General features: G+C 39.5%; 2 protein-coding genes and 1 long non-coding RNA gene across 3 annotated transcripts; 2 read left to right on the top strand and 1 right to left on the bottom strand.

Moving 5' to 3' along the window:
- Positions 1 to 2104: 2104 nt before the first annotated feature.
- On the top strand, positions 2105 to 5634 carry LOC146485702 (hemagglutinin/amebocyte aggregation factor-like). The gene is made up of 3 exons (XM_085103068.1): positions 2105 to 2297; positions 3165 to 3378; positions 4774 to 5634. The coding sequence occupies exons 1-3, from the start codon at positions 2114 to 2116 to the stop codon at positions 5099 to 5101; spliced, it is 726 nt and encodes a 241-aa protein (XP_084959194.1). The 5' UTR covers positions 2105 to 2113; the 3' UTR covers positions 5102 to 5634.
- Positions 5635 to 6124: 490 nt separating this feature from the next.
- Positions 6125 to 19928, bottom strand: LOC146485700 (uncharacterized). Its single transcript, XM_085103028.1, has 17 exons — positions 19273 to 19928; positions 17306 to 17376; positions 16250 to 16421; positions 15461 to 15535; positions 14536 to 14624; positions 14058 to 14131; positions 13312 to 13394; positions 12229 to 12312; positions 12067 to 12134; positions 11464 to 11541; positions 11236 to 11296; positions 10635 to 10815; positions 10003 to 10058; positions 9158 to 9253; positions 8391 to 8456; positions 7385 to 7474; positions 6125 to 6392 (listed from the first exon to the last, which is right to left on the bottom strand). Exons 1-17 carry the CDS (start codon positions 19642 to 19644, stop codon positions 6288 to 6290), a joined length of 1821 nt encoding a protein of 606 aa, XP_084959154.1. The 5' UTR covers positions 19645 to 19928; the 3' UTR covers positions 6125 to 6287.
- On the top strand, positions 7482 to 8456 carry LOC146485701 (uncharacterized). The gene is made up of 2 exons (XR_014863340.1): positions 7482 to 8144; positions 8175 to 8456. It is a non-coding gene; the product is annotated as an uncharacterized LOC146485701 (long non-coding RNA).
- Positions 19929 to 23841: the final 3913 nt, after the last annotated feature.

The following is a 23841-nucleotide window of genomic DNA, read 5'->3' as shown; positions in this document are numbered from 1 at the left end:
GTTTTGTAAGTAGTGTTTGTAAGGTGTTTCAAAAATCGAATTGCCTTCAAAGAGGGCGACGGTTGTTAAATTATTTATGAAATGAATTGTGATGCGTCTTCGCACAAAGAAAATGCATTTCTTTTCAGAAAGGCAATTCAGCCCTTTTTTTATGACTACCTCTGAGCCCTCAATAAGTTGCAATGATTGGCTCAAGAAAAAAAGGAGGAGCAAAAGATTAATAATCTGCTTAAGTATTAGTGGACGCGTAAACTCTGCAAGTGAAAGTATTTGGTCAAACGAAGCAAGACGTACGGCCCAGTAACAAGTTCAATTTTCACACATACGGTACGTGAAGTGTACGTAGACCGCTGCACTCTTCTTGTTTTTCAAGTTTAATTTCTGGTTTAATTCCCTGGCTATCATTCGCTCCGTTTATAACCCTATCAACTCTGCCTTAAAGATTTCAATTCACTATAATGTGAGGTAATGCAGAATGTTTCTCCAACCAGTTAATACCTTTTTATTTCTCGTGGAGGCAAATTACACAAAAAGACCTTCAATTTTCAAAATCAACTGTTCTTTGCGGATATACTATAGCTACGTGTATACTGATTTTCATCCACTGGCTGTAAGGCGCCTGGATAAATGACCCATGCTTTCATTAAGCTTTTATTTATGTTTGATTCACGAAGTAACCTAACTCAAGTCAAGACGGTAGCTAATTTTAGGATCACAAAAGAGGAATACTGAATTTTTTAATCTTTGGCAAAAATTATTTATTGTCAGAAATAGCTAAAACTGAATCGCACGATGGCTGTTTGAGTTGAACTTGAACTGTGCGCAGGGCGGTTGCGGAAAGGAACTGAACACTTTTAAGACATTCACCGCCGGTTACCACAATGCAATGAACGACAGAAACTCGGTTGCTCAAGAAGTTCATTCAGTTTTCTAGAAGAACTCGGAACGACCCAATTACTGTAAATTTATGCTTTAAGGCTTATAGCCATTAGAAAAATAAGAGTTGTTGAGGTTGCGTGTGAAGTTTTCCCAGATTGCTTTTTTTCCTGATGATTAGCACTATTATCTGAGAGTGCATAATTATTTCAATGATTTATAAATGAGTCACTCTGGGGAAGCAGAAATGGAGGCCCATCGACATGCCTGGCTGCAGATTATGAATAGACCATTTGAACTGAAAGCAATTAGATTGAACTGGGAGTGGTTTTCAATGAAGCTACAGCGCCATTAAAACAAACTCCGGGAAATCATTGAGGTAAAACGTTACCGCCGCAATCAACTCAAAGAGCCAATCAAAACTCAAAGCAAATAAATTTTATGTACGTGACGCCAGTTGGAGGATAGGTTATTGTTTAAAATAAAGAACTATACTCAACTTGATTATTGATCCTTTTGTTCTTTCTTTGTTTCTTGAGTAAATCGCCGCCACTCATTAATGGCCGAGTGGTATAGTCAGGAAAAGGATGGAGTACTTTTCTTGAAAGAGTCGCTTTTGCTTCGTGTGTATGCTAAATGTATTTGTAAATGTTTGCGTCTTTCATTTTTGAACTATGATTTTTCATCGTTGTTGGAAAACCAAATGAAATTATAATGACAAGGAAAAAGAAGTAAATTAGACTCTTCCACATACGATTAATAATTTTACACCCACATCAAATAAGAATTACAGTATAATTAGAGCCACTAGATGACACTGAGCGTACTTTGAATTTGAAAAGTCTGATTCAGGGGCAGATTTATCCCTGAAGCACTGATTCAAACTTTGTTGAAATCCAAAAATCCACCCAATCGAGACTACTAAAGCTCACTGACCCCGAAACTCGATTTAGCCTTTTGCTGAATTTCACCAGCTAAAATTATTACTCTTTTTTACCCTTACTTAGAAGAGCAAAATTACCTTCAGTTAGTACGTCTCTGTATTTTTCTCATTGTCGGTAACGATCTCATCAGTTGGAGGCTAAAGTAGGTTTTTAACTTTACAGTATGTTCACGGAAGACTGAAAATTGTTTTCGAGCTCGATTGTTATTAGTTAGTCAAATTTATGTATAAAAGACAAGCCAAACGAATTTTTCTAAATGATCTTTATTATTTTCAGGCAAAACGTTTGCAAAGATGAGCATTGTGGCGATCATAGGTCTGCTTGTCTTCTCTTGTTTGGTGAGTGGCGAGATGAAAAGTCCCGTGGTTAAGCGGTTTTTCGGATGGGGCCGGTGCGACAGCTCCATACCACAGCCCCCACAAGGAATGACATGGGCTAACGACTGGGACAAAGTCATGGACTTCTCGTGTCCAAAAGGTGGGTATAAATGTGCATATAGTTGCATTAATAATCTTCTGTTTCTAGAAATATCGAAGGCTCAGTCCTTATGTTTATTGTTACAGTTTGGTCATAACAAAAACCGCACGATCCTGGCCAAACCCCTAGATGCACGGCTCATATTACAGTTTTCTCATCATTTCTGTTCCTGACGTTGATTGATTGATTGATTGATTGATTGATTGATTGATTGATTGATTGATTGATTGATTGATTGATTAATTGATTGATTGACATTTTATTTCCTCTCGAGGTTCCAACCAGTAACTTTACCAGTAACTTCTGACATGGAAGCCCAGTATTAAAAATAATAACAGTAAAAAGACATTCTATGATTAAGGATTAAGGATACTAGGTAGGGCTTAACAGATGACAGCTCTCATTTGAAGAACGACATATCTATCGCCTGTTGCATAGAACCTGTGAGGTCATTCCATAGCTTCCGTAGTTCAAAAAAGTAGGTGAGAGTGCCTCTTTAACTATAGCAAACAATGATAATTCGTTACAGCAAAGTTTAAAAACACGCATCCGCCAAACGTCGCTCAGATTAAACAGGCGCGAATATCCATTTATCTCAATAGAGTTTTACTTTTGCGGGTAAAAATTGTCAACTCTTGGTTCTGCTCCCTTGAAATCTTGTCGCTGAGAATTCAAGATAAGTTCAATGGCTTTTCTTTGATTCACGTCCACCAAAACTGAACATTAACCGACTCTTTTGTAACCCTGTAGCTCAGTGCGTGTTAATTATTGCCCGAGGTATCCAATCGATGAAAATCGATGATCGTAAAACCACTGTAAGTAACCACTGGTAACCAATGTAACTGATTTTCACATATTTCCATGCAGATGGTGCAGTAAATTCCCTGGTCAGCAAATTCCGAGGCTGCAAAGGTGATCGTATTTGGAGCTTTTCGTGCCAAGACGTTGCTGGAGATAAAACTTGTTCTGCTTGGACTGACTACATCAACGAGTGGGGCGGACCTTTGTTCCACATGTGTGACAACAATGGCTACATCAGCGGACTGAAGAGTGTGCATAACAATGGAAAGGAAGACCGCAGGCAAGTAATAATTTAACAAATAGAGCGTTTTCATTCACGTGACTACCGGCCATATTGGTTTACTGAAACAAAAGAAAGTATTTGCATAAAAATAGAGTTCAATTCCCAGAGGTTTAGTTTGGGACACCAACATGGCCGCCATTTCTTTGTTTTGAGACACCAATATGGCCGCCGTGACGTTATGTGAAAACACTCTATAGGCCGTTTCCGAGTTGTTGTGAACCAAATTATAAAAGCGAGACTAAATGTCAAGCTTTTCGTATGAAAAAAAAGAAAACAACAACAATATGCATATGATCATATATTTCATATATTTACATTTAAATATGCATATGAATGAAAACTAATTTTCATAATAAAAACGTTGCACTTAGCCTCGCTTTCATAGTGAGATTCAAAGCAACTCGAAAATGGCCAAGTAAGATTTTATGGAAATAAATCGGATGTCCTATACTAAGTATATAGGCTAACTGTAGACAGAAAGACAAAAACGTTTTATCGAATGACGTGAAAAATATGAATTTTCAGATAATTACATAGGAAGATTGAATAGATGAATACGGTGGCCCATATTTGAAACATATTCTTGAAACACATCAAACAATTCTCGGGACACAACATAATTTTATGGAAACACGATACAATGTTCTCGAAAAACAGCACAATATTTGCGAAACACAACACAATGAAACGTATTAAACCCATCATTTCTCAAAACTGTAAGCCGGCCTTTTTTCCTCTTTAAAACAACGATATATTTGCCCTCTTCGAAAACAAAAGGAATTAGTGTTTCGTTTTTCAGTGTTACGAAAATCTGAGGTGACAAAGTGCTTAGGAGAAAGCTTGTTTTTCTTCACAATTAAATCTGAATTTTCTGAAGAGAGATTCCACCAAATTGTTGGGTGACCATGCGATGGTCCTTCATCCATTTACTAAAGGTTTATTGCAAGTAATTCAGTTTTTACAAAGGTTTACATGGCTCATTCAGGGCTGGCTGCGATCTTGCCAAATGTTAAATCAATTGCGTTTACGTCGAAAGACTGATTTTTGCTCCTTAATTTAAGGACAATTGTAAACAAAAAACAACAGTTTTATTTCTAAATAATGAGTGTATTTACATGGAATGCTCCACGCACTTTTAATAATTGCACAAGACATTTGCAAAGTGTGGTTCTGGAATAAGAAGCAAAAGAGCTAGTGGTAAGGAAAAAAGGAGAAATTTTCATCGATGCTCCGAAATTGAAAAAACATCATCTTCCCTTGAAGAAATGGAATAAGAAAATGTATAACAACATCTTCATAGCTTTCTTTACCTGGCGTTGAAGATGTTTCAATTTCAACGGTAGACTATGTTCATACATGTTTAAAATTTATTTTCATCTCTCTCACAATTAGGTACAAGATTAAGTGTTGTACTTCAGAAAAGTTCAAAACCGTGGACTGCGAAACCAAGACCTTCAACAACTTCCAGCAGGATCTGGACTATCAGCTACCTAAGAAACAAGTAATAGCAGGATTGTACAGCGTTCACCAAAATAACAAGGAGTATGTTTTTGTTCTCTCTTTTTATTTTGTGTATTATTTTATGTCATTTTGCAATACTAAGCAGAACAGGCAAAGCTGGGGTCGATTCAGAACGTTTGAATTTTGTGGGGGAGGGAGTGGGGGTAAAATGACGCAACACACACACGCATACCCTCCCCTTCTGCCGTCGCCTCTTTAAAACTCTCTCAGAAACAACATTGATACAGCGAATCATACGGTAGTTAGAAAATATTTTCTGAGCAGTGAACTCTTCTGTGAGATCGAGGGTTTCTTGTGAAGATAATCAGTGATACTGTAAGACTAATGTAAGACTGTAACATTCCTGGATTCTTTTTCTTCACACGAAGACTATTTTTGAGTTCGTTTCGAAAGAGTTGATCCAACACAAAACGTTCGAACAACTTTTATAAACATTAGAATAACAAATGTCCTTAATTTCGCACGTGAATAATGCCGAAATTCTTGTGTTCTTTAACAGGGACCGCCTTTGGAAAGCTTACATTTGCAATCTCGGCAAGAGACGATAAACTCAAGTATCTAGGAAACAAATAAAGGTGGTGCCAGGATGTTAAACGAAGAGCTCTACGCATCGATTTCTTAACCTAAGGCACGAAATAAAAGTTGTTTTCAGGTAGAACTAATTCGTGTGCTCAGTTACTACTACTACTATTACTACTACTACTACTACTACTACACTACTACTACTACTACTACTACTACTACTACTACTACTACTACTACTACTACTACTACTACTACTACTACTACTACTACTACTACTACTACTACTACTACTACTACTACTACTACTACTACTACTACTACTACTACTGCTGCTGCTGTAGGAACGTTTGCGTTGACAGGACCGAGGGGCCACATTCAAGAAGCTGTGAGTTAAGATGTAAGCAGCGGCTGCTTCTACTACTAGAAACGTTTGCTTAGAAGGGTACCAAAAAATTACATATTTTGGTCGGAAAAAGAGCCATGGTTTGGTGAACCAAGCTGCGCACAACCACCAAAAATTCCAAGGACTACCCTCCCCCTCCCCCACATCCCTGGGGCCGGATGTACTCAGTGGAGTAGGGTGGTTTCCTTTTTTTACTGAACTTTCATTAATTTTATTTTTAACAACCGGATCCTCAATATTACCAACGAGAAAAAAAAACGTTAAAAAAGAGGGAAAATGAAATGGAAACCAATGTCTGGATTTTCAAGTGACAGAGAACTTGTCCATTTAATTGTTCAATTATTTTACGAATGCTTTTCGGAAATGCTATTTACAATTGATAAAAACTCTCTCAAATCAATCTCAACAGCTTTACGAAATATGAATTTGAACATTTCTATATAATTCCAACTGAGTATCATCTGGCGATTATGGTTTGTACAACGTCCTGTTTGTATGCATCCCAGTTAATTTTTTCTTGAAGATTTCTCTGCAAGGTCTCTTTGGATGGGTAGGGACAGACCTGCAATATAAAACGTTAGTGATATTGCCTGCCTCAGCTTACAACTACAGTGAGATTGTCACGGTGACTGGCAAAACAAAATAATCTCTGATCAACAAAAGAAGTGAACATCTTTCCTTCCCGGTTACTAACCTCCTGCCCCCCTCTCCTCCTCGAGTTCTTCAAGGGACCAGGAAGTGTTATTCGATTGGGCCCAATGCCTGTTTGTCTCTTAAAGGGACAGTATCACGCTATTTTTAGTAACACACTGAAAATTGGAAAGACGCTATTCGGTTGATAGCAGCCAAGATATAATGACAAAATTCCATTAAAAGACTATCAGAATGCAAAGAAACTATCCACGGATATTTTCGCCGGCAGATGACCAAGATGGAGAGAGGTTCAAATTTGAAAACGTCTGGCAGACGTTTTCAAATTTCGCTGTTGTAACGCACTAAAATCGCCGGTTGTACTATATTTTGGTTCAACCTTTCGTCTTAGAATCACTATTAACATTTCTTTAAATTAGCGATTGAGAAATATATTAACACAGTGTTCATTAAGTTTAAATTTAGTGAATTCTGGCCAAAAATCATGATATCTCCCATCGATCTCCCATGATATTGCCCCTTTAAGGATTCCTAGTATCTCGACCCGCTTTTTATTCAATTTCGCGTGAAAAACTGGTAGCTTAGCTCAATTGACCTGCACCTTTCAAAAACTCTATTTTCACTGGACCTTATAATTATAACCTGCAGCTGGATTCCGTTTTAGGGCTGGGAATATTCTTCTCTTGTTCGGTCTTTTGTCCTTCCGACCAAACATGTAAGACGTTGCAAACGGTACACATTGCCCGCCTAGCTCACATTCATTTCCCTCAGACAAGGTGGGTCCTCGTCGAACAGAATTGTTAGAACCAGTTCCCTAAGCAAGTGGGCGAGCGAGCGAGCTAGCGACAGGTCAAGTATCATCTTAGCCCACTCCAAAAACCCATGGAGAGATTTAAAACTTACGTTATGCCTAATCCATTTTTTGGTCAGTTCGCTTGCTTGGTTTATGTAGAATTTTTTGGAAATCATTATACACTCGGCTCCTCGGCTAACCTAAAAGGAGAAAAACAGAGATTAAGGGAGCATCCGGATCAGTGGAAGCGCCGGGTTTCAATAACCTGGCATCTCGGGCCATTATATAAGTTAATGGGTATGTGCCATCCACCAATTCAAGGGACATGGTTTTTAAACTCTTTTGGTCTGAAAATGGGCATAGATTTGCATTTTGGACTGAACTGAAAAAGGGTGAGAATTTTACTAACCAAGGCAGGCTAAGTTTTATCAACCGAGTTGATAACTAAAGGGAAATTGGCCACCGTAGAGAGATTCGAGTGCTGACATTTCAAGCGTTAGCACTTCATCAGAGCGAATCCTCATGTAATTCGCTCAGCACTCGAATCTTTTCATGGTGGCCGATTTACCTTTAGTTATCATCTCTCAGTCGATAATTAAACCAAACATTCGTCTCTATTCCCCACCAACGCAACACCACAATTTCTTTAGCAACTAACACCCTTGTCCATGGGATTCTGCAACCATGCGTTCAGGAAGATTTTCTCTAGCGCCATGTTGAATCAATTGGCTAAAAGCGGTTAACCGAAAATAGCTGAGGAAACTGACAAAGAGCGCGTAAGAAAATCTTTCAGAAGGCAGGGAACGGTTGTGAAAAAAAGCCAGTTATCTTAACCTTTATACAACCCGGACCTGGTCTGAAAACTAACGGGTTATTGGGAAATTACATATTTTGGATCAGGGGTTGGAGAATTGGGCGGCATTCCCTCACCAAATGTTCCGAGGGGTACCCTTTCTCTCCCCCTTATCCCCCATCATATGTCTCACATTATGCATGCAACGACGTCGAAATACACATTGAAGTCGTTTTATTTTGCGAACAGTATCACAAGAGGTGTTTATGAAAGAACCCGGTTTTTTACGGTGAACACGCACAAACCTCAAAAGGATTACTTACCAGGCTAACGCTAGCTGGCTGAAGAAAGTGAAAATCTTGTTCAAAATTAAGAAGAGTCGATAAACCCTACGAAGCAAAAAACAAAAGAGTGCATGTTGAAAACGGCAAATGTGTAATAAACTGCAACTCATTTCTGGCGTAGTCCAAAGTTTTTTTTTTTTTTTGTAGGGTGATAAGGCAATTCAAGAAGTTCTGTAATGTATGAGATAGCAGCGTGGCCAGCCTGTTATAGGGCGCCGCGCTCGCTTGTAGGCCGTAAGTCCCGGGGTCAACTTCCGCTCTAGCCGCTTTCAGTCTGGGAGTTGATTCTCGGTAGCCTCGAGTTCCGCTCCTCGGCTACGCTTGTAAATAGCCAACTGGTCTGCCTCATGCAGTTGGGATTTTCAACCTGCTCTGTTGAATTTGGATTATTTGTTTCTATCATTTGAATGGAGTACCTGAATACTAGCTTAGTACAGCTAAGCGCACCTCCACTGTAAACAAAGCATTTACCGTTTGCATATGGCACTAGGTTCGTTGCCACCCCCTCACCTCCCCACCTAGAAAGAATGCGATGTAGGTAACGCTATTGTCTGTCTGTTTACGATCTAACTTGCGTGGTCCTCTTGCAAATGCCGGGTCTCTGTGTAGAAGATACTGAGTTAATTCTTTCAGTAATTGCAGGCACGCTAGGCGTTAAGGGCATCTCGACTTTCTTTAAAGCTCATTACACAATCTTCTCCTTCTAAATTAATGTTTCACCCAATTAATCATATAACGGTACTCACAAAAACACCTCTCGGATGCAGCAAGCCCAGCTGCACAAAAACCGTCTGCTTTCTCTGGTGTTGATGGAATGGTGATGTGGCTTCAGTGACGGGATACTGTGTTTCAAAAGACAACGAAGATATTAATTCTTTCATCCGTGGCAGTTAAAATAACTGAATTTCACATATTTCACTCCCATCTCTTCACCTGTACGGGTGCATTTCGAATTCACAACTAAATGACCAGCTCCCAGTTGGCTTGGTAGCTCAATTGGTAGAGCACAGCAACGGTATCGTAGTTACAGGGTGATCTTGCAGGCTAGTAAAGTGAGGTTTGACACTAAAGTTGAGTATTTATCATTGAAAGCTGGGGTAACGCTAAAGGTGCTAGAAGAGGGTGTTGTATTAGCATTTATCCCTTTAATAAGTCAATCTGGTTTATGACAAGAAAATCATCAGTGTTCCTTCTGATCCCGAAACTGCACCACGATTTACACGTTAATAAAGTTCTAGTTCGTGAAGTTGACGTATTGTGCTCAAACTTTCGAGTAATCGGGCTATTCATATATATTATCTCGCACGAAAATTTGCCCAAGCGGTATTGTAACAGTATTCTAGATTAATTAAGGATTTTTTTTTTCAGAATGCTGTAGCATACCCTACTACTCTCCTCTCCCCCTATACCCACACCCCGCCCCGCCCCGTCCTTTCCCTTCCCCCCCCCCCCCCCGGACAACCATGATTAAAAGGAGATAAGCTTCTTTTACTGTTTGTCACAAATTTATCGTTCGTGTGTGCGTGGCTTAGTCACAACAACATGATCTTGGATAATTTGATAACAATGCTGATTAGTTTGGATAACTTACCACTGGTGGAAGGGATTGTGTTCGCCTTTCGTCCGCTGAATGAGAACTAGAAAAAGCTGTTAAAAGCAAGAAGGAGGAAATCTTTCATAAGGTTCCTTGCTTGGAGAATATCAGTAACAGAACGTCTCCGATATTTAGCATATGACAGTTGCATCTTTAAGGTTACAGTCGGTTAAACAGCGCAACGCGCTGTAGCCAGTTGGAGCAAAGATTATCGTCCTATAATACTTACTAGTCCTTTTGTCGACCAGTAAAGAACAAAACCCACACTAGTTGTGACCTGGAACGAGATTCACGAGTTCTAAGTTAAGATGTATCCAATCCGGTTGCAAGTTTTCCCGCGCTCAGTAAGGGTATCGCTAGCTTGCTCTGCAGTAGTCTCGATCAATTCCCTATAAACTGGTAGAAGTAGAAGTTGCCCGATCCATCCTAACTGGTGAAGTTAAGGTGTTATCTTGAATTCTCAAGCGAAACGAAAATCGTTCGAGATAACAGAGGATTAGAGACGACCGAGCTTCGAGGATAGCCAATTCCAAGAGAATTGAAAACAAAGCAAGTAAGCTTAAATCCTAGGGAGGGAAGCGGTCGGGATTTTCAAAATCAAGTCAAATCAACCAAGCTGGATAACTTGCCTGGCATGTTTCTTCTCATCGGCCTCCGTCCTGTCCTGGACGCGGAATAAGTTGTTTTCCTGTGACGGTTTTCTGTCAAATCAGCTAGTTTTTCAACTGTCGACAGCTCCTCTCTGTATTGCAGCTTCCCAGATAATCTGGGTTTGGTTATCTCAAGTTTCAGTAGAACCTGGCAAACGCCCTATCAAGAAAATAAAGTTGAATTATTCATCAACGTAATATAATTTCAGTATTGTAAGTTGAGCGTACAGAGCGTAGTTAAGAAAAACCAAAATTCCTTTGGGCACTCAATTGAAAGCCATCCTGAAGCCGCCGTTACACGTTGAAACTTTCAGCTGAAATTTGTGTGCAACGGTGCTGCGAAACAAGTTTCCCGAAGTGGTGTTACACGGTGAAACTCTTGTTTTTTACCACTGCGACCGTTGCGAGTCGTTGCAGAAGTAGAAAGCGGTTCTACTTTTCATGAAACTTGTCTCGCAACGGAAGTTCAAAAAAGTTTCACGAAACCGACCATGTTACGCAGTGCAACGCCTGCTGAAACTTGTTTCGCAGCGCCGTTGCACACAAGTTTCAGCTAAAAGTTTCGAATTCGCCCACTTACCGAAACTATTACGTAGAGCCAATCGGATTTATTGCTGTCTTTTACAATTACTGTTCCCCGTCTTGGTCGTAAGAGTAAAAGGAAAAATAAGGTCAGTAATTATGATCAAGAAAACAAAAACAGCAAACTGTGGAAAATTAATCCATAAATGGATAAATTGAAATAAAAAAAGGTATGTAGCGATGTCACGGCAACAGACATCTCAAGAAGACATTTTGTGATGCTTACCTGAAGTACTGAAAGAGGAAGTTTTCTGGGTGTGCTTGTAGAAGGTCAACCGGCCAATCAGCGAGAAAGTCCAAATTCCTATAAAACATTTTATGATATTTCCAAAGGGTCTTGATAGTAGCAGGCAAGTCAAAAGTTTAAAGAAAACGACAAAACCTTTAAGTTTACAAAACATGTTTCGACAGAGACTTCTGTCATCTTCAATTGGTTGATGTACAAAGCGTTGGAAGTTGAATATATAACTGAGTAGACAAAGATGCTAATTATGATAAACCGTGACAACAAAATGAACATCAAGCGTGACAATGTGAGAATTATAAGAATAATTTTAGATTTACATGGTGTAATTGTTGATTCAAGGAAGGTCACGCCTCTACCATTTTTTCAAGTCAAGATAAAAGAGGGCTTTCATATTCAAAGAGAACAACCTTCCTTGAATTAAGGGGGGGGGGGGGGGGGCTGAGTTATAGCGGTGGCCATGATTTGTAGGTCGACAGACGTTTCTCAACGGATTTGTCCAAGATTGCAACTTTCCAAAAATCATTTCCAGGCTCTGTTCATTTCTGCCCTTGACATTTAAATTAAGTTGCCTGGAAAACCCACCTACAAAACTTTAAATGTGCTGGCTCTTCTCCTGACTTAGTGTGGCCCATAAATATCCTTTGATAATCCTACAACAACAGCAACAAAAATAATTAATAATAATAATAATAATAATAATAATAATAATGAAATAAAGGTTGGTTCGTATTAATTAAGTCATACCTCTTTTCCAATGACCAGTAGCTGAACAGGATCTTTGCTTACTACAGTTGCTGTTCTACGACAATTCTTTAGAATTGCGGTTTCCTAGTAAACAGAATAATAACCGAGTCATGGTCAGAGAAGAGCCCTATCTATTAACCCTATCTATACCAGGCTTCTTTTATGTCTTCTGGGGCAGGTGGGGATGAGGAGGGGTGGGGGGAGGGACGGATTCTCCCCAGCCCTCAATGGCAATTAATGACGTCATATGGCGTGGTAATAACGACATGGTTGCCAAATGGCGACCATCTTGGAACAGCCATGTTGGATTTCTGGATTTTCCCCAAAGTTCAGGAAAGCGCCAAAATTTAACGAAAAATAATCAAAACTGCCTGTCAAAACAAAAATTGGATTCCATGGTAACATCAAAGTCAATGAACACTAACCGACCACATCAAATTACTCCCAGATAAATTTCTGAAAAAGTCTGACAAAGTTTCATGGCGCTTGGTCAAATATTAAAGAATCCGCCCCACCCCGGAGTAGATAGGGTTAAAAATGTTTCTCTTCGCTTTCTCCTGTCTTCGCTCGTTCATGCAACTAGTCCGTTTGGCTGTCTAAACCGAGTCACTCTAACTCATGGTGGGCGTAATTGTATCGTAACCAGTAAAGCTTCACACCTTTGCTCTTCATCGTTTGCCAACGTCCACATAGCAATACTGTCAGTCTTTGAACTTTCAGTAATCTCTAAGGAGCTCGGCTATTTCAGGCGTTTGAATGGTGTCGAAAGGCGTGCGCAATCAATTTCCGTATCTTAATTCAAGACATCTCCACATGATACATTAGAACAGTAATAATTATTGGCAAAAAAGGGGGGGAATGTTTAAATGTAACGGAGAAAGAACAAAAATGATTTAACTAGCAAGAAAAGCGCAATAAAAACAAGCACACAAGGCAGCATTTGATGTGTGTGTTAGTGGGGGATGGGGTAGGGTATGGTGCTAGAATCAGCTAGAAATACTGAGGTTTGTGCAATACAAAAACTTCGTAAATTGCAATGCGGAGCTTCTGAAAGTCCTTTTGAATTTCTTGTTCAATACTCACCCCAAAACTTGTTCCTTTCTTGAGTGTTGCTAGTGAAGTGAACGGACTGTCCAATGTTGGGTCATTTTCTGAAAGCACCGTTACTAAAAGTCCAAGAAAATCCAAAAAAGGATTTACTCTCATTCTGCAGCTGACAACTTAATTAGCTTCTAGCTTCAAGTCAACTACCAAAGTTGCTGCGAGAAATTGGTTTCATGAACTAAGTTGCATTGTTAACATAATTTGGCTACCGTAAAAAGATTCGAGCGCAAGTCCTTCGTCAGAGCGAATTGCTACTCAGACTTTATGCAAGTGCTTTGAAATCTTTTATCTGATGTTCAGTTACCTTTCTTAATTCATCCTCTCGCTTTCACACAATTAGTAAAGACATTTCCTCGTAATTTGCTGGCTTCCTTGGCTAAGGAATCTTATTATTCAACACATTTTAACACTACCCAATTATGGTCATGGTAAACTGAATATTCGTCGTCCGTAGTCAACAGATGTCCTGCGATATTCGTAAAGTTTCGTGTGTCGGGGAGAAAAATTGTTACAATGAAGATCGTCTCCAGCTCTTCCGCAGTAAATCTGTGCTTTTTTATCAATGTGTTGAATAATAAAACAATTATCTTTCTCAATCTTGCGGAATATCCCCTGATTTTAGCTAACTCGGCCTACGTCCTCGTCAGCTATTAAGTATCAGGCGATATTCCGAGCGATTTTGCAGGAAGAGGTCCGAGATCAAGAAAACCTCCACTGATACCTACCCGATCCATTTATGATGAAATAAAAGTTGTCCGCAACGTGATCTTGTTTAATGATAACTTTATTAGGAGGAAGGCTGAAGAAACAAAAATGTAAAGAACACAGAGATTATGTATGAGAGCGAGCAAGCTGGTAGACCATGTAGGTTGTTCACAGTTCTCTATTTTTTGTAATGTTATTTAGTACAGCCCAAGTTCATCATTTTAAGAGATCATGCTACCAAATATTTAACCCACCTCTCGGTGTTTAGAAATTGGATGAAACATTATTCCTCGTGTTTAATGATATGTTATTTACTGATACATTCGTGATAATTATATACTTCATGATATTACTTCGTGTTTCGTGATATATTTCTTCCAATACCATACCAGCATATGTAGGTCTTTGCACCGGAAACGCGCACTGGTGCACAAACGATCGAATACCAAGATAGCTTTACTTGCAGGACAAAATAAACTCGTAGAGGTTCTAAAATACCTTTGAAGCCAAGCAACTTTGCAGACATCTTGTTGCATATGGAGCGGAAGTTCGGAGAAAGATTCCAGAGTTTGAAGTGCGTATAAAACCTGAATAACATCGAAAAATAACCGATCATTTAAAGCATTAGCTACAGGCTTATGCTATTCTCCTTTGTCAAGGTGATTTCAAATACTGATATATATAGGCCACAAAAGGGCACCTTATTAAAATAAGTAAAACTGCCAAGTTTGAGAGTCGTGTCTTTTAAAATAGCGAAGATGTAGTCTCGTTAAGTCTGAAATTTTTATCGACGTTTCGTATGGAAAACGAGCAAGTTTTGCCCATCGTCATACAAACCGTCTGCAAAAATTCTTGAATTTACGGAACTCATCTTCGCTATTTTAAGAGGCAAGACTCTCTAACTTGGCTGTTTACTAATTTTAAGGCGCCTTTTATCATCATCATCATCATCATCATCATCATCATCATCATAATCATCATCATCATCATCGTCATCATTATCATTATCATTATCATTATCATTATCATTATCATTATCATTATTATCATTATTATTATTATTATTATTATTATTATTATTATTATTATTATTACTTTTCAATGAAAATAGCTATTGATTACAAATAGTTCTGTGGAGACTTCCCGTAAAAGGGATTATTCCCAATCCTACCGTTGAAGTAATTGATGGAAATTGTGTTGACAATACGACTTATACACTTTGGCACTAAGATCAAGTGTCATTGATCAGCCAATTGACAAATTTTGTTCTGCCGTTGCCTCCCCCTCCTAAATTTGTCCTAATTAGTGTACTAATCATTTGGTGCAAAGCGTTCATTCGTACTGGCTATTCCAACTCCTCAGGCTTACAGCTACATCGACTTAATACAAAAAGGAAAGATATTAAAAAAACATGCAGACTTACAGTTTGCAGTTGGTCGCTTGTCCTCTCTTCTGGTCGCGTGCTTAGAAGTTGTTTTACTTCCTTGCTTATCTTAACCTGTTCAGTAAAGTCAAGAGCCGCTGTCAGAACTTAAAAGTCAGCTGTCTCAAGTTTTACTTGTGTTTTCTCTGACTTGAGCCGTACCTTTGCCCTGCTATTGCATAACATTCTCGCCGGTTTTAGTACCCAAGACACGAAGGACTCGCCGGAACATGCGTATGCGTATGCGTTCTGCCCACCTCAGGATGGTCCGTGAACCACTAATTTCTTAAGGAAGACGCCTACTAATTCAAACATATTTTTGCTCGTTTTATGACTATACAGGAAACGAAGATCTTAGTAAGGGCTCTTGCAATCTGGGGGTGGCCAAGCATTTCTCAGAGATGATTAAAGGGGAAGTATCATGGGTTTTTGCTGCAAATAATTCTAGAATGACAAGAGGAAATCAACTCAATTCTTGAAAGGAGCAACTTGTGATCTGTTCTAGCGCATTTTGGAAACAAACATGCGAAAGCTTGATAAACATTAGCCTGATATTTTTTAAGTTTCAATCCATACCGGCCTACTCTGTCTCTGACTAGAGGCACTAATCGACAGTTTTATTGCACTGGGGTGATAATTTATATTACAGTTGACAATTATTTCTGTGTTTCTGCTGACAGAAAAACATTTTTGGATTTTGAAATGACAGCAAATTTGCGTGATACTTCCCCTTTAATGGACGCTCAGTGCTCTTCTTCTCGAAGGGATGCTATGGAAGATTCGCCTTACCTCTTTATTGGCTTTGAACTGTTTTGGATCAAACAAGGGCGTGGCACTTGAGAAGCCAGCTTTGGTCTGACTGTTTTCCTTCAGTTGTTGCTCTCTTGTTGTCATATAACCTTCCATGATCTCAAAAAACGACTTGCAGATTCCTTCCCGGTGAAATACGCCTTTCGAATCACTGCAGCGGATTAGAAACACGACAATCAATTTACTTTTTACAATAACTGTCAAAATTACCGCGCGCCGATTGGCTCGTAGCTATTTCATTGTCTATGAGAGAAAAGACCATAGAAAACTTTCGACGACTTGTTTGATATAATTGCATATATTTTGTCGATTTCCGATCCAATCTTGTAATTCTTGATTGAACGACAATCATTTGAATTTCACAAATTCTTTTATTTGTCATTTGATCGAACCTAAGTTCTCATGATCGTGGGTGAGAAGAAAACTTAAACTTTTATAATAAACTTTTATTTTTCAGATTTCATTTCATTCGAAAGAAACAAAAAACACAGGTAAATGTTTGCGTATTATATGTGATGGTGTGATGGCCAGAAAAATCCCTGATAAAGTTAATTTTGAACGAAACACGAGAGCCGTAGAGTTTATTTTTTTAGTTGACCCTTTGTGCAAAGAAACAAAGGAAGATTAAGTTTAGCGGATTCCTAAATGAGGGCAGGTTTGAGATTAACTAATACTGTTGATAAACTATTTATTTATGATATGATTGTTTACAGCCAAGTTTCTTGAGAAGTATAAATACGACCGAAAACTATCATGCGTAAAACCTGCAACATATGCTGCCTTTGTTGCTAAAAAGTGCAAAAAGCTCAAATATTGGTCGGGATTTATAGAATGAAGGAATACCGCGTCGGGGTATTACGTTGGCCGTCGGAACCTTGTAAGGATACTCGCTATGTGATTTTACCCTGCTATCAGAGGTTTTTTATCTTGTCGCTTCTATTTGCTAGTCTTTTTTACGGCTGTGTTTCAAGATAAAAAAAAAAAAGCTCTGCTTGTAGGGTATGAGGCTACGGATCATGTCCGCCATCTGGTTACCTCTTGAGAGCATTTCCAATTCGTATGACCACTCGTACTATTCTTGCTAAACGTCTGAAGCTCTCCAGGGGCTGTGAAAAAACGAAAATGTCAAAAATTAAACAGATTCTTAATCCCCTCGTTCCTTACTGGCCGCTTCGAGAATTGGCTTGCTTCAAAAACAGCATTAAGTTACTGGAGCTAGGATTTACAAGAACTGGAGTCCATCTACGGAACTTGTTAAGTTACTCGTGCTTATCAATTCTGTAGTGATTTCTCATAAGGGAATGTATAGCCTGCGTGGCAGGCGCTAGAAAGGGAAAGGGAGAGGGGAAAATTGGGCGCGCGCCAATTTTCCCCTCTCCCTTCCCCTTTCTAGCGCCTGCCACGCAGGATAGGGAATGTACAAATGATGTTTAGTTCAGAATATGTTTAGTTCAGTCGTAATGAGTTAAAAGCATGGGATTACTGACCGAAAAAAAAAAGATTCCCCAAAGGGAGTCCGGAGGGGGGGGGGGGTGTCGTTAATAGTAAGAAAGACTATTCCTTCGAATGCCTTCCGCTCGTAAGAACAATCGGTCACGCGAATACTTTTTGTTGTTTGACGCAATTTTCAATTTCACCGCTAAAGGGATTTAAAATTTCAAGCATATTTTCTACTCTCTATAGACTCCCTCATCACCCGTAGTACTAGAACATTAACAGTAAATTGGATGATGTGAAAGAGGCCGATGAAACTGATTAAAAAAGTTGAAGTTGATGTTGAAACAAGAGGCATGGACTTTGACCGCAATCTAGAGCAATTTAAAAAGAGGTTTACCGATCGAGGGTTGGCTCGGGGGTTTTAGATAGGGTGCCATAGGCTTGCCGTAATATTCGGGTGCATTACAGAAACCATGCCTCTTAGTGGCTCAACATCAACTTCAACTGGATACTATGTGTTTGTCGTCATTGTACGTCAATAACGATAAAGAACCACAAGGGGAGCAAAACTACTTAACTTCAAAATCACTTCACGGAGAATTGCAAACATTGTGCCAAGGAGACGATATTTTGGAACGGAATTAGGGCAACGAAGTGCGCGAAAAAAAGTAAAAGAAAAGAAAAAAAATCCCCCTCGGATACAGTCGCGTGCTTTTCCCAGGAAAGAAGGTTAGCGTGACATTTTAGATGTTACAAAGCTGGTTTGACGGCTAATTACCTGCAGGAAATGAACTGTTGAAACTGAACACGCAAGAAAAACAGATTTCGCACGAGTATACTACTATTACAGCACGAGCAATGCATAATTTCCTCGTATATATCAGAGCACTTATTAGTTAAGAGCTGCAATAACAAAATATGCCTTGCGATATTATGTTCTTTGCTAGCAACGTCTATCGTTTGCCAGTTTTAAAGGCATTAGCAACAAGTTTCTATAAATTTTCGTAAACAGATCAACAATGTTTTACAATTGCAGGATAAACGCTAGATCGGTACCCTTTCAGCGTCTTAGCTACAGTATAAACCAAACTCAGATCTATGCAAACATACTTAAAATGAAGTCTGAAACCAGCCGATACAAACAGAGTTCAATTTATTTCGAATAACGACAATAAGGCGCAGCGCGCGACATTACGAATCTACAAATGAAATCCAAAATACAAATTTCCTCAATCTTTGTGTCATTTCAATAATACAAAGCTCTTCAAACTAACTGTAAAGTTTTGTGTGAATGATTGCTAATACGCAAAGATGGAAAATTTATAGTCTAAAACCATTTTTATCAAACTCTCTTCCTCACGAAGCTTGGTCGAAACTCATACGAAATCGTAATCATTGTGTTTATCTACTGATCTCTGATAGTGTGATCCGTCTTTCTGCGCCCTGTTCAAATGAAAGCCGGTTGAGTTTGTTAGCTGTGGCGTATTAAGTATTCAAAAGTTTGACAAAATGATTACCAGCAGTTTAATTTTAAATTAACGACTGGACGCAAGTGACTAACTTACCTCGAAACCATGATTTTGAAAACTGGTTGTAGATGCTTGTGATCTGCTTATTGAACTAATTTTCTTCCATCGTTTCACGCACAATCGCAGTTTTTCGGTTTTTTCAGACCGTAATCCCAATGACGAGTTCCACTCCTCGCTTAAAGACACGCTAGCTGTCCCCGTGCGCGCGGCATCAGGGGGTTCGACGATCGTTGGGAGGCTGTCCTGGCAAGCGATAGAGCGCCGGGTTTTGTTGTTCTTGATACGGTCACGATCGCCAAAGGCACTTTCAAACTCCGATGTGGTGGGTACGGTCTTGTCCAAGTCCCACCAGTTTTGAGAATCGCGCTTTACAAACACACTAGGTTTCTTGTCAAATGCCGGTAGCATTTTCGAATTTAACTAGCACCGTTTGTGCCTGCTTCGATTCGAAGGTCTTCGAAATACATGAAGGAAATACGTATGAACAAGATGGTATCGCACAATGGATAAGCTTAGATGCGAAATTTGAGTCGAGGGGTTGTGCCGGAGAGTTGTGCACCTTTGACCTCAAGGAAAAATACCTCTCTGAGTTTTATTTTTCAAAACAAAGTCCATTTTGTTAGAGAAAACAAGAGAAAAATTGTTATTATTGTGTCACCGTAACTATTTGTTCAACTGCAAGGGTACAGTCTGGTTCTCTTTTGCCTGCGTTCCGCCCATCGTGTCTTGATTTCAACTTTCGATGTTCGTTTTGTGTTAGGTGCATTAATTACAAAAGAAAACATTCATTGATTGTTTCTTCCCACGCCCAATAATCAAATCCTAAAGTCACGTATATTCTTTGAGACGATGGATCAAATCGATTCTATAGGATAGAGCGAGCATTTAAATAAAATCATTGAACGAGCATTTACAAGTAGAGCCTGTGTTTTAAAAAACTACATACAAAAAGAAAATTTGAGAAAAAATCAGAGCTGTTTTTTATAGCATTCTTAATACATAAAGGATTAAAACCATCAGTTACAAACAATTGAACAGGTCAGTCACATGTCGAATTTGTAACCTCTGATTAGTTCTCTTTTCTATTGCTTTTGTATTCCTCTGACCCCACGCCCCACCCTCTCCTCCCCATCCAGAAACCGGCTCTCCCTCGCTCCTCCCATCCAAGAGAAAGGGAAAGAAAACCTTCTTCACTAGATCACAACTAGTAAAAAATTAAAGTGGCAGTGTCACCTATTTTTAGTGTCACTATGAATAGCCAAAAAACATATTTATTTAAATGGAATCGACAAAATGTTGGTTGAGGTTTGTTAATAATAACCCTACTAATGCACAGAAACTAGTATTAATATATGTTTGGCTGCGGATGGCTAGGATGAAAGTGGATTGCAACTTGAAAAAATCGGCCAATTTTTTCAAATTCTTCCCGTGTATTTTACAGAAGCCGCTTAAATTTGATTATCGTTGTTCTTCCTACGAGAAAAATCTTAATATTTCCTTCCCGATGTTGTAAGAGCAATTTCATGCTACAAAAACAGGTTCTTTGTCAAATACTTTAGCAGTTTTGATCAAAATACTGCATGCAAAATCGCCGTGACAGTGCACCTTTAATGACTTGTAATATATATTTTTAAACTTTCCCCGCAGTCATAAACCACGCAATTTAAGGACGGTGCCTACTAATACCGAAGTATTTTTGTGCAGTTTATGACTATGCGAGAAAAGCAGATCTTAGTAGCGGCTATTGAAATCAAAAGAAAATTGGGGGTAACCACGCATTTTTCAGAGATAATTAAGCCATAATTTCTTTAAAAAGCGCCAAAATATAAAGGAATGTATGGAATTTTTTTCCTAAATTGAAGCTTAGTTATCTCTGAAAAATGCATGGCTACCCCCAATTTTCTTTTTGGATTCCAATAGGCCTTGCTAAGATCTGCTTTTCCCGCATAGTCATAAACCGCACAAAAATACTTCGGTATTAGTAGGCACCGTCCTTAAAACCTTTAACACATGACCATGCCCTTCACTGTTCCATGACTACCACTACAAAAACTGACTACGAATCCCGAGATGCGCAGAACGTAGGCGCAGTAGCAAAGGAAACGAGTCGTAAAACCGTTCCCACTACTAGTAAGATATGGTCGGCGAAATTTAGCCCAGGCAGTGGGTAGAAAGACTGCAGTTGAAGAGGAGAAAACGTCGCTGAAGCGGGGGAGGGAGAGTAAAACAATCCACACTTAGCAAGAGGGTAGCCCATGTAACTTGGCGACTTCGTAAACAATTAGAACATTTGCTATAAAAAGGCAAACAAGACCCCAAGAACTGTAAGCTAGTTTTGAGGATATTTTGGCAGTGAAAAACAATAATGTAATTATGTATCTGACGGTTGTGATATTTCTCAAAATTGTTTACTCTGCCCGCTGTGTGTCGCAAAAATTCGGTTCCCCTTTCGAAACATCAGTATCTCCAAATCGCAACAGAATTTACTGCAAAACGAAGCCAAATACACCCCCGCAAAAATGATGGTCTTTATGCCTCTACTCACTCGAAATATCTTGATTTCTCTTGCATTGAGAATTCTGCTCCGGCGTCTTCCCTTAAAAAGTGCAATTGCAGGCAGTCCCAGACCCTTAGCAAACACACTACCTGATCGTGCACGCGGGACAATTGACCCGCGCCGACTCGACAATGTTAGTTGATTTTCCCGCTGTTCCAAATTCGGATCCGATAGATCGCGCTTTAGGATTCCAAGGGGGTGTGTTAGAGAACCACACACGCTGGACCGTCTCCTGGCCACAGGCAGCGAAGGAACTTGCATACTACCGCGTCGCGATCTTGCGGGTTGCTGTAAGGTCTCTTGGATACCCGAAAAACTTGCGCTACGTGGAGACGTGTTGCACCGAGTCGCCTCTTGTGGACGCGTTGTCGTGATTTGAGGAATACTGAGCTTCATGTCTGTGTCGCCAAATGAACAAAGCGAACCGTACAATTAATACCGCACGAGTTATCGGTGAAGCTGCTCAACTTTCTTTTGAACTGGCGGCGTTTGAGCTGGAGACGTTTTCAACTGACGCCGAGTTATAAGCGGACAATATAACATGGCATGACCAACTTTTCTCACAGAACAAGTTAAAAACATCTTTTTCCTATCCGCGGTGTTAATGACCTGTTTACGACTGACTTACGCTGAAAAAAGGAGTAATTTCTTTTGTTTCTTTTATTCCGATTACTTTAATAAGGATTGCAAATTAGCAAGTTATAATGATTTGTGTGTGACGAGATAGGTGAATAGTGAAAACCACTGGGAAAAATATTCGGATACCAGACCGAGTGAAGAGGGTATTTGCATGAAAATAAAATAACTAACGCTGGAATGACATCATTTAACAAATTAGCTAGGTTCACCCAGCACCTTGACTAAAAAACATGGAAACTTTTTTCTCAAGTGGAACATTGGTTCACAAACAAAGAGTCAGACCTTTCAGTGTACTTGTTTAACGCAGCTTTTCTAGATAGCCACCATACTGTATTTCCAAAGGACTTCACCGTTTTAATAACAAAGGAAGTATTTGAAACAAAGTTCAATTCGACGGTAGCGAAGGGTTTTCAGTTGCGGTACTTATTGAGCGAGACGAGCTTCATGTAGGATGGGCGCGTCTTCCCGGTCAGCTGAACGAGCGACTAGGGTGAGGCCGAGTTTGGACATCGTTTATTCATCTCTGACCGTTCTGGCTGGAAATGGAGACTGTAAAGTACGAGATTGAGTACGAGTACGACTTTTCAAATCTAGTTTGCGTGATTTAGATGACCTCTAGTTTCTACAGTCTCCTTATTTGATTTTTTTTTTTATTAGAATATTTTGTTAGAGTTAGTATTTACAAGAAACAGTAACCGTAAACTATACAAAGTACATATTAACAGTAGCGTTTTACAAGATATTCTGAAGTATATACGATGTTAAACAACAAGAAAGAGCGAGAGCGTTTAGTAAGTCTTCCTTGCACTCAAATCTAAAGGGGAGAGAAGGAAATTACCCCGCACTCTCTTACTCTCCCAGATTGATTCGCTCTGACGGAGGACTAACGCTCGAAACGTCAGCGCTCGAATCTCTTTACGGTGGCCAAATTACCATACCAACTCTGTTGATTAAACCAAACATTCGTCCGTTCTTAACAGTTCGCTTTCTTTATAATCGATCGAATGCGCGAATTATGTGAAACAGAGACGAAGCAAAACAAGCGCGACTCGAGAGCTATCAAGATTACTTCCTCCTTTGAGAAAACACGGAGTGAAAGAGACCGCCCCCATTATTACCTGATAACCTCGAGAATGATAAGCTCGCCGCTCGAGTAACTAGAAGGAGACTACCAGCAGCTTACTCTCCAGCGTCAAACCGTCTTTCGACCCAGGGAGAAACAAACCTGGGAGGGTTCGACAGAAATCACACCAAGCAGGTGAAATGTTTTTAGCCTAAGGGACCTTAAGGTTACCCTATACCTTCAGAGGTGTCTCGCGTTTAAGCGATGTAGCGCGTCCAGTTTAAACTGTAGATACCCAAACCCCTATATCAAATTAAAGCTTATAGAGCTGGCTATCAAACTATAC

This window comes from Pavona decussata, unplaced genomic scaffold (genome assembly GCF_977016875.1).
Source record: "Pavona decussata unplaced genomic scaffold, jaPavDecu1.1 SCAFFOLD_25, whole genome shotgun sequence".
Lineage (NCBI taxonomy): Eukaryota > Metazoa > Cnidaria > Anthozoa > Scleractinia > Agariciidae > Pavona > Pavona decussata.
Note: the sequence above shows the minus strand (reverse complement) of the source record. Positions and strands in the feature narration are given on the sequence as shown.

Bases quoted from the DNA above. Each gene is read 5' to 3' on its own strand.
- LOC146485702 (XM_085103068.1), top strand. From the start codon at position 2,114: ATGAGCATTGTGGCGATCATAGGTCTGCTTGTCTTCTCTTGTTTGGTG. The intron at 2,298-3,164 runs GTGGGTATAAAT...ATTTCCATGCAG, and splicing joins GGACTTCTCGTGTCCAAAAG to ATGGTGCAGTAAATTCCCTG. The intron at 3,379-4,773 runs GCAAGTAATAAT...TCTCACAATTAG, and splicing joins AATGGAAAGGAAGACCGCAG to GTACAAGATTAAGTGTTGTA.
- LOC146485700 (XM_085103028.1), bottom strand. From the start codon at position 19,644: ATGCTACCGGCATTTGACAAGAAACCTAGTGTGTTTGTAAAGCGCGAT. The intron at 7,475-8,390 runs GTAAGTAATCCT...TTCTCCTTTTAG, and splicing joins AGCCAGCTAGCGTTAGCCTG to GTTAGCCGAGGAGCCGAGTG. The intron at 6,393-7,384 runs GTAAGTTTTAAA...TTTATATTGCAG, and splicing joins AAAAATGGATTAGGCATAAC to GTCTGTCCCTACCCATCCAA.